Source organism: Anolis carolinensis, unplaced genomic scaffold, assembly GCF_035594765.1.
Source record: "Anolis carolinensis isolate JA03-04 unplaced genomic scaffold, rAnoCar3.1.pri scaffold_7, whole genome shotgun sequence".
Classification (NCBI taxonomy): Eukaryota; Metazoa; Chordata; class Lepidosauria; order Squamata; family Dactyloidae; genus Anolis; species Anolis carolinensis.
Genome location: NW_026943818.1, coordinates 3163060 through 3174038, shown reverse-complemented (window position 1 = coordinate 3174038; position 10979 = coordinate 3163060). Strand labels below are relative to the sequence as shown.

The 10979-nt window shown below is 43.1% G+C and overlaps 1 protein-coding gene across 2 annotated transcripts in view; it reads right to left on the bottom strand.

Annotated features, from left to right (window-relative positions):
* The window catches only part of rabl6 (RAB, member RAS oncogene family like 6), a 28408-nt gene that overhangs the window by 14062 nt on the left and 3367 nt on the right, over nt 1-10979 (bottom strand). Inside the window, exons 2-10 of one of the 2 annotated variants that reach the window (XM_062959122.1) lie at nt 8384-8518; nt 8240-8287; nt 7014-7043; nt 5097-5149; nt 4589-4680; nt 4122-4262; nt 3119-3224; nt 2652-2755; nt 1331-1650 (exon numbers count right to left, since the gene is read on the bottom strand). In XM_062959122.1, coding sequence (XP_062815192.1) covers nt 1331-1650; nt 2652-2755; nt 3119-3224; nt 4122-4262; nt 4589-4680; nt 5097-5149; nt 7014-7043; nt 8240-8287; nt 8384-8518 — 1029 coding nt within the window. The remainder of the gene's footprint in view (nt 1-1330; nt 1651-2651; nt 2756-3118; nt 3225-4121; nt 4263-4588; nt 4681-5096; nt 5150-7013; nt 7044-8239; nt 8288-8383; nt 8519-10979) is intronic. The other variant, XM_062959123.1, reaches the window with a different exon arrangement.

The following is a 10979-nucleotide window of genomic DNA, read 5'->3' as shown; positions in this document are numbered from 1 at the left end:
TACACAAGACCCACAAAACTCACAACAACGCATCATGACTATAACAACACAACTAAACGCCCCAGAAATACGAAACTTGCCAACACAACACAAAAGCATTCCCTCCCGATTGTAACAACACAACCACACCACAAAACCACAATCCGGACCCACAAAACTCACAACAGTGCATCGTGACTATAACAACACAACTAAACGCCCCAGAAATACAAAACTTGGCACACAACAAAACGCCCCAGAAATACAAAACTTGGCAACACAACACAAAAGCCTTGCCTCTCAGTTGTAACAACACAACCACACCACAAAACCACAATCCGGACCCACAAAACTCACAACAACGCATTGTGACTATAACAAATACAAAATTTGACAACACAACTCATCCACCTCCCCAATCCCTACATTCATACTTGGCCTCCAAAAAAACAATTACAATAATAACAATGACAACAACAACAACAACAATAAGAATCAACACCATCACAGGCAAGAAACAGCCAGGCACTGAGGCTGAGAGGCCAGTCAGTGCTACACTGGGCCTCCAAAAAACAATACAGTAACATCTAACTTATCCAACCTTCATGACCACTACAACAACAACAATAATAAACACCTACACAGGCAAAACAAAAAAAGACTATTGTACCACAATAAAAATATAAACCGCACTCAGCAGAATCAGACATTACAACTAACAACAAACCAAAGACAACAGGGATCTCAAGCAATTATCAATCAACACAAAAATTGAAGAAGGTAATAGACTTCAAATACTGTACTACTACTAATGTGAATATAAAGAAGGTGGAGGTCACAGCATAAATACAACCTAATGTAGACTGACCAACACCACCAGACTAAGCCACAGCAACGCGTGGCCGGGCACAGCTAGTATAATATAATATAATAATAATAATAAATTTATTTTTGTATGCCGCCTCCATCTCCCCAGCTGGGGACTCAGGGCAGCTCACACAGGGAACAAGCCCAATATAATCACATAAAATCATTTAGACATCAGACAACACAATTTAAAAACAATTTAAACAAATCATAGTTAAAATCAACATAGTTAAAATGTTAAGCAATCATCCAGGCATTAAAGGTCCAATATAGGATAACATCTGGGCTATAATCAAAACTGATTTAGGGAGAGTCTATTACAAATAGGACATACATCAAATAGATACAACAGGTAGGGAAGATGAATCTGAAGCACGGCAAGTTTTAGTGTAGATATGGACCAGGTTATAACGGAATTGTCTACTCAAAAGCACAACAGAACAGCCATGTTTTTAACTAATCATACAAAAGAGAAGCTGCTTACCTGGGGCTGCCTCAGGGGCAGGGGAGCTCCCAAAGAGCCGGGAGATAATGCTGCGCTTTGGAGGCGGTGCAGCGGCTGCCACAACAACAGCGGAGGGGGGAGGCTCAGGGGCCTCTGCCGGGGGTCCCTCGTTGTGCTGCGGGGCCACAGGGAGGGGCGGCGGGAGCGGGGTCCCAGGGCTGGAGCTTCCAGAGGCATCGCCCATTGGAGGAGGAAGGGGAGGGACCACCGGCGACTGGGATCCAGAGGAAGGGCTCTGCCCATTGGCTGCTGGAGGGGAGGCATGGCCTCGGCTGCGGACCTCCATCATCTCCAGGAAGCTGCAAGGAGACAGAAGGGCAAAGGGGTCAAAGGAGTGGATGTTCTGAGTGGCAGTCCCAAAGGGGACCCTTCTCTCCTGCCTTGGAAGTCCAGACCACAGTCAGATGATGATGATGACAATGACTATCCTGAAAGTCCATCCCCACAGCATTTGGGGAGAACAGCCCAAGATCAGATTATCATCATCATCATCATCGTCGTCGTCGTCATTATCATCCTTGAAGTCCAGCCCTGCAGCATTTGTGAGAAACAGGCCCAAGGACAGATGATGATTATGATGATGATTATTAAAAAGGTAAAGGTTTCCCCTGACGTTAAGTCCAGTCATGTTCGACTTTGGGGGTTGGTGCTCATCTCCATTTCTAAGCAAAAGAACCGGCATTGTCCATAGACACCTCCAAGGTCATATGGCCAGCATGACTGCACGGAATGCTGTTACCTTCCCGCCAGAGTGGTACCTATTGATCTACTCACATTTGCATGTTTTCAAACATGCTGGGTTGGCAAAAGCTGGAGCTAACAGCGGGCGCTCACTCCGCTCCCGGGATTTGAACCTGGGACCTTTCAGTCTGCAAGTTCAGCAGCTCAGCGCTTTAACACACTGAGCCACCAGAGGCTCTACTTGATGATTATTATGAACTATTATTTTATTTGTATCCCATTTTTCTCTCTAAAAAAGAGATTCACAGCAGCTCACACTGAAAATCCTTACAACTGGTTAAAACCTATTCATGTCAAAAACCACAGCATCACAATACATATAATAATTAATATATTATTATTAATCATAATAATATAATGATAATAAATAGAATATAATAACAACAATAACAATAGGGATGTTTTTGCATTCTATTAAAGGAAGCTTCCCTTGCCATCTATTGGTTTCCCTCTAAATTATGCAAGACCAAGAGGGAAGGAGCCCCAACAAGAGGGACGCCTCCTTTGCTGTGGGGCCTATGAGTGGCCTTTTTCTTTGCCGGGGGGGACGGGGACCTACATTTCGTAGTTCTGGTCCTCAGTCTCCTGCTGGACGGAGAGCTCTTCAAGAGTGGCGTCAATGTCCAGCTGGTTGGTCTCCAGCTGCCGCAGCAGCGTCTCTCGCTGGAAGAAAGGGAGAGCAGGTCAGATCGGGGAGGATCCGGTGAAACAGATCCCTGGAAAGGCAGGGCTGTTGTAGGCAGATCTGGTGTCAGGCCCGAGCCTCAGCAGCAGAGAGGCCCATGAATTAAACAGCAGCCTCAGGCCACAGGAAAAAGTGAGGAAACGGAGGAAGAAAAGGCAGAGTCCATCCGTAAACAACAAACATTTCTATCTAAACACAAGGATCACGCCACTTTGGGAAAAAAAGAGTGTCCTTGAATGCTTTAATACATGTTTTACTATATAATGATAATAATAATAATTTGATTAAATAATTTAATAATAAAGAAAGGACAGGAAGGAGAGGCCGGCCAGAAGGCTCACCTGCAGCTGCAAGAAGGGGATGTTGAAGAACTTGTGCAGGTACTTGAGGCCGAAGCTGTTTTTCATGGAAGACTCGGCGTAACGGAAGTAGGAGGCGCCCGGAGGCCTGTGTCCAGAGAGAAGGAAAAGGCCCATCACTCACCCCAACAGGTTCAAAGGTTTCTTTTAATCACCATCATTATATATTAGTAGTAATAGCAGTATCAATATCGTCATCCGATGTCTTCAATCCGAAAGTTCCGTATTGTTCAGAATGCGGCAGCCAGGCTACTCACAAGAACCCCCATGAAATTTGCATTGGCTTCCAAATGATTACCATGGTCTATATAAGATGCTAGTTCTGACCTTTAAAATTCTTTACAGCCAGGGCCCATCGTACCTTAGGGACCGTCTCTCCTTCTCCCATCATCGGAGGTCGCAACCACCATCCCAACGAGACTTACTTTATATACCAGGTCCTAGAGAAGTGCACTTGGAAAGGACCAGATGCAGAGCTTTTTCTATTTCTGCCCCTGCCTTATGGAATGCCTTGCCACCCTATATGAGAGCCATGCGTGAGTTAGGGCCTTTTACCCTAGCACTTAAGACCTGGCTTTTTACTAGAGCTTTTGATTTATGTTAATTTTATCGATATTTGTATGTATGTATTTTTATCCTTTACAATTTAGCTTGTAAATTGCCTAGAGCATTTTGGATGGAGGGTGATTAATAATTAAATGATGATGATGATCATCCTCATCATCATATATTATTATTATTATTATTATTATTATTATTATTATTATTATTATCATTGCAATTATTATTATTACCTTCTGCCACATTATTAACGATAATAATAATGTGAAAATAATTTGTCACTGCATCTGGAAGCTGCTCGTAATAGCACCAGCCCTAAGCCCCCCATTATCCAGGCAACCACCTATCTCACAAAGATCTAACTCACAAAGGATCGGAAGGAGAAGGCGGTGCCGGCCCTTCGCCATTCCCCCTCCCTTCTCACCTATTAAGGTTGTGGATGAAGTCCCGCACGTCGTCCGGGAGGATGACCCGGTGCTCCCCCATGTCCCGATAGTTGCCCAGGACACAGACCGGAACATGGGTCGGCACTTTGGGCAGCTCCCGCAGGATGTAGCTGAAGGTCCTGCAGAGGAGACAGGCAAGGCAGCTGGTCAGGCCTCGCTCCCTGGGAGGACTCTAAGGCCCATCCACAGTCTGCAGACATCAACCAGTTTGCACTGCAGTATCATGAACCCCCTGCTTTTGACACCAAGGGCAGAAGAAATGTCGACGGGAAGATCCCAGCAGGCATTTTTCTACTATTTGTACAAAATTACACACACATACACATATATAGTATATATATTATACATATATATATATATATATATATACACACACACACACACACACACACACACAGTATATACACAGTATGTATATACAACCCTTTTCTGAGGTTCCTCCTACCATTGTTTGGTGATATCAAACATCATCACAACGCCGTTGCAGTTCTTGTAAACGTCCAGGAACTCTGCGTCCAGAGCCATCTCAGCCTCCGCCTGAAAGGAAATAATAACAATAATAATAACAACTTTATTTTTATACCCCGCCTCTATCTCTCCAAAGGGGACCCAGGGCGGTTTACATGGGGCCAAGCCCAAATAAAAACAATAGCAATATAAAACACAACAATAGACAAAAGACATGCACAATTATAAAAATTTAAACATTACCCAATAAAAACAAATGACAAGAACTAATAAAAACATGGATTAAAACGGAGAGGTTGTAAAAGTAGACTGGGTAAGGTGCACCATATAAATATATATATGACCATATAAAGGGTCAGGGTTTGGATGAGGATGGCTGGGCAATTCATAGCCCAGTCTTTTTGTCTGAGCCATGTGCAAGGGAGAAGTCGAGGGAGAAGGGTGTGGGTCAATGGAGGAATAGAAAATGGGTCAAGAAGCTTCACCTCCTGAGGGTCATTCTCCAGTTTCAAGCCGTCTCCGCGCTTCTTGCACTTCCCTGTGGGGAGACAAAGAAAACCGGTATAAGCAGTGCTGGCCCTCACCTGTAGCTCCACAGAAATGCAGGCCCCAGACATGCAGCCCTCCTTTTACAATCTCATAGCACTCCTTGCACTCTCTTTTCAAGCTCAAACAGGAAGAAGACCCCGCATGCAGCGGGCAGGAGACTAGCGCTCCGAGGCTGCTGTGGTTTTAACTGCACAAAGAGGGTTTTAATTGCTCATCTTTAATCCTGTTCATGTTCTGTTGTGATGTTTGTATATTTTTAAGTTATATACTGTATTGGTTTTATTACGATGAGCCACTTGTTTTTATTGATGATATTATTATAATAAAGCAGTTTGGTTGAAGAGCAGACATGTCCATAAGGAAACAGGAGCATCTGGGAATTTCCAGGGTCACATGCATTGACCGTGTTTGAACATTATAGCAAACATATTTATTATTTTTATTATCATCCTGCTTTATATTACAGTAGAGTCTCTCTTATCCAAGCTAAACAGGCTGGCAGAAGCTTGGATAAGCGAATATCTTGGATAATAAGTAGGGATTAAGGAAAAGCCTATTAAACATCAAATTAGGTTATGATTTTACAAATTAAGCACCAAAACATCATGTTATACAACAAATTTGACAGAAAAAGTAGTTCAGTATGCAGTAATGTTATGTTGCAATTACTGTATTTACGAATTTAGCACCAAAATATCATGATATATTGAAAACATTGACTACAAAAATGGCTTGGATAATCCAGAGGCTTGGATAAGCAAGGCTTGGATAAGTGAGACTCTACTGTATATATATAGGTAAAGGTTTTCCCCTGACGGTAAGTCCAGTTCTGACTGACTCTGGGGGTTGGTGCTCATCTCCATTTCTAAGCCGAAGAACCGGCGTTGTCCGTAGACAACGTAGACACCTCCAAGGTAACAGCATGACTGCATGGAGCGCTGTTACCTTCCCGCTGGAGCGGTACCTATTGATCTACTCACATTGGCATGTTTTCGAGCTGCTAGGTTGGCAGGAGCTGGGGCTAACAGCGGGCGCTCATTCTGCTCCCATGATTTGAACCTGGCACCTTTTGGTCCGCAAGTTCAGCAGCTCAGCGCTTTAACACACTGTGTCACTAGGGACCCACATTAAAACAGAATTAGACATGAACGAGGTTTAAAAAAATTAGAACCCATTAAAAAAACTATCCCTTTAACTAAAATAATGACATAATATATAATAACATTTTATTTATCAACCATCTCTTCTGGTGGCTCAAAGAAGGGTATGTGTGACAAAATCAAAAACATGCAATAAATTACATAAATAAAAACACAAAATAAAATAAAATAAAAAAACCTCCACAAACATTTATTTATTTATTTATTTATTTTCAATATTTCTACCCCGTCCTTCTCCCCGAGGGGACAAACATCAATACAGAAAACCACAGCAGCCCCGCACCCTCATCCCCTTGACTTGTGGACTCTGGATTGGTTTAAGCCAAGGCTTGTCACGGCATCCTTCCCTTCATTTGATGGCACTTTAAACCTAAGGCACAGGAATGGAACAAACCTAGGTGAAAACGGAAAACCATGGTTTGCAAGCCCCTGTCCTTTGCTACGGTTCAAGCAGGAAGCAACAGTGAACCCGAAACAGGGCTCAAGGGGGGACGAGTCTGGATACGGAAAACGCCAAGCGTCATTTCACAAACCATGCTTTCAGGTACAGGACCCCAGGCTAAGCCTAAGGGTACACGCAAACACACGGCAACACACGCAAGGGAGGAAAAGGGCAACACAAGGGTCCTATCTACAAAAGCTCAGGAAGTTTTGCTAAGGGAGGACCAGGGTCTCCTCCTCTCTTTCTCTCACCCAAGGAGTCGCGCAGGTTGATTTTTTGGCCTGAGCAGGTTGGATTGTGAAGAAGAGAAAAGAAAGAAACACAAGACAAATGACAAAAATAAAAACAACCAACAAGATGGAAGAGCATTCAACCCACAGAGATGGAAAAGGCGAGCCTCATCCTTTGATTACGGAGATGTCCGTCTCTAAGTCTGGATCGACACCTTAGTGTGAAACTGCAGCATGTGACTGTTACATGAGTCAACACTCATATAAGAAATGCGGACTCATAGTATTATTATTATTAACTTTATTTATACCACACCTTTCTGCCAGTAAAGAACCCAAGATGGCGAACAAACCCCCAAAATCTAATCACAATTTAAAGCAAATACAAAATTTAAAGCAGTTTGGAATGGCATCGTATGACCATTGCATGAGTCGGCCGCCATAGTAGTAGTAATAATAATAATAATAATAACTTTATTTTTATACCCCGCCTCTATCTCCCCATTTGGAAACAACAGACATTGACAAAATTACAACCTGCCAACTGCAAAAGGCCACCCTGCTGGGATCTGCGCGCATCATCCGAAAATACATCACACAGTCCTAGACACTTGGGAAGTGTTCGACTTGTTATTTTGTGAAACGAAATCCAGCATATCTATCTTGTTTGCTGTGTCATAATAAATTAATAATAATAATAATAATAATAATAATAATAACTTTATTTTTATACCCTGCCTCTATCTCCCCAAAAGGGGACTCAGGACGGCTTACATGGGGCCAAGCCCAAATAAAAACAATAGCAATATAAAACACAACAATAGACAAGAGACATGCACAATTATAAAAAATTAAACATTAGCCAATAAAAACAAATGACAAAAACTAATAAAAACATGGATTAAAATGGAGAGGTTCTAAAAGTAGACTGGGTAAGGTGCACCATATAAATATTGTAAACACGAGGTGACTGATAAAGTGCTGCAAATTCTTGGAAGTGCAAATTGGGATGGGAGTAGATCCTGTGTCTATATCAAGTTGACAAAGGTAAAAGAGAGGAACTAGGTTGGAAATAGTGGGCTCCATAACCCCAACTCAACTCCACGATGGCGGCCAACTCATGCAAATGGTCACACAATGAGGACTATTTTGCTAAGCTGCCTTTGAGGCCCATTGCAGCAAGAGCCTCAATTCCCAAACACATCTCTTCCAAAGAGGGAGAAAGAAACAGGAGGCAGAGGCCTTACCTTTGTCGACCACATCCCAGACTTCGACTTTCACAATATCGTCAGTGGCTGTAAAAGGAAGGGAAAGGGGCGCAAAGTTAAGGCAAGTATTCAAGAGCCCCGGCTCACTTTGAAACATCTCCTCCCTCTTCCGACCCAACTCACTTTTGTAATTCCAGTGGATGCTGGTGACTTGGATCTCCTGAGTGGGAATGTACTCCTCCACAAACTTCTTCCCCTGCAGCCGGTGCCACAAAGTAGTCTTCCCCGTGTTCCTGTCCCCCCGGATGACAATTTTCACTGGGAAAAAGAGAGAAAGAGGGAGGAAAAGAGTAAGAAAGGAGGAGCCATTTACAAGCTGAGCTGAGCCACATTAACACACACCTTTTGCCTTTTCTTGTTTCTTTGCAGTAGTTTGGGAAAAAGAAAGGGCTCTGTAGTCAACAGCCTTCTTGCACTAACCTTTGACTCGGCCTTTACAGAAACATTACTTCCATATTTACTTTACATGTTTGCCTTGGAGAGGCATTCAGTGAGCATCAAACTGTTCAGGGGAAGGCGGCAGAGTCCATCTCATGCCAAGAGACGGGACACGACGCCTGTCTCTGGCCGATGGACAGACAGACACATACTGGAAAGCCTTTGATACAAAAACATCAAGAGAAGAACTCTTAAGAGAAAGAGGCTGGATCACGTGCAGCTTGCAGCACTGACTGCTTCTATCTCCCTCCCTGCAAAGGAAAGCTGCTTACTGGGCAAGAGGACAGCAAGTGTGGAATCTCATGTCTGTATTTTTCAGGTTTTAATTTGTATGTTCTATTCTTTTAGTGTTGGCTATTTTGGGTTCCTTTTTAGAGAGATAATGTTGGATAGAAACATCAGCAGAAGCAACAGACAGACATAATGACTATCCAGAGGAGAACCAATAATAATAATAATAATAATAATAATAATAATAATAATAATAATAATAATAATAAGGTTTGGATCATTGATGTTGCCATCCCAGGTGACAGTCGCATTGACGAAAAACAACAGGAAAAACTCAGCCGCTATCAGGACCTCAAGATTGAACTTCAAAGACTCTGGCAGAAACCAGTGCAGGTGGTCCCGGTGGTGATGGGCACACTGGGTGCTGTGCCAAAAGATCTCAGCTGGCATTTGGAAATTGACAAAATTACGATCTGCCAACTGCAAAAGGCCACCCTGCTGGGATCTGCGCGCATCATCCAAAAATACATCACACAGTCCTAGACACTTGGGAAGTGTTCGACTTGTGATTTTGTGATATGAAATCCAGCATGTCTATCTTGTTTGCTGTGTCATAATAAAATAATAATAATAATAATAATAATACATTTATTACTGGTCTCTCTCTGTGGCTCAAGGCGGAGTACAACATCATTAAAACAAGAGATATAAAACACAAAGATCCAAGCCTGAACACCTTCGCCCTCCACTGGTAACTGATCCACCTGAGAGCCATGAAATATTCAGGCCTGGCAACACAGCCTTCGCTTGAGACCGCTCGAGCTGCATGCCTCTCACAACCAAGGAAAAGGCATAAGGCAAGGATCCTATTAAGGAATAGGTCAATATTTGCTTTGGTTTTAACCAAACTTGCTGGGATTGTTTTATTAGAGCCCCTCCCAGATGAAGTCAATCCTGACCAAGCCTCTCTCCCAGTTGGTTTAGGAAGGAAGGCCATGCGGAGGGAAGGACACAATTCCACAGAGGCATGGGCCCCACTTTCCAAAATGAACACTCCAACATTCTGGCATGTGCTGAGCATGTGCAAGTTAAGCACCAGGTCCATCAACACAAGCAAGGCAAAGCCATGTCGGGAAATGCCAGGTGCCAGCATCCCTTCAAAAGAGAGGCAGCCAAGCCTCCCTTGTGTCATCTGGATCTCACAAGAGACTGACAGTTACTATGGAGAAGCTTCTTGCTCAAGCTGTTAAAAATATCAGCCGGGAGTAAAGCAAGCGTAGTTGAGATAACCCACAAACGCATTCTTGGAGGGGATGCAGCAAAGAGCTAAGAGTCAGAGGGGCAGACAGCATTTTGAGTGCCATTGTCAGGAACCTGTGTCTAGGATCCTAACAGTCACAAGGTCTACAAACTGCAGGGCACACACTTTAAGCACCAAGCTTTAGAAAGACATTCAAAAGAAACCAACATCAAAAGGCACTTTCTCTGGTTGCAACAGAGCTGGCAGCATTAAAGGGTTGACTTCAGGCAATGACATTCTGACATTTCTGCAGAAGAGTGTTGTGTTCAAAGAGAAAATACAGGAAACTCTCCCTTCCGGCAGACTGAGCCAAAGCAGGAAACAAGGCTAAAGTGCAGTGCTTTCATTTATACCTTTTCCTCCTTTACTGGGGTTCATGCTTTCAGGATAAGTTGAAGCAGAAGCAAAAGGGCATGTAGATAAAGACAGGCAAAAATGCATTTAAACATGCATTAAACCTTTTGCAAAATTAAAGCTATGTCCAAAGCTCTCTCTGAACAAAGAAGTTCAATTTCTCCAATGCAAAAGGTATATCTATAACATAAAATGAATGTAGTTTGATACTACTTGAAATACCATGACTCAGTACTATGGGATCCTAGGAGTTGTAGTTTGGTAAGGCACCAGTTATCTTGGGCAGAGAAGGCTAAAGGTCCCGCAAAACAACAGTTCCCAGGGTTCTGTAGCACTGAGCCATGGTAGTTTCAAGTGGTGCCAAACTGTGTTTATTCTACAGTGTAGATGCAGCCT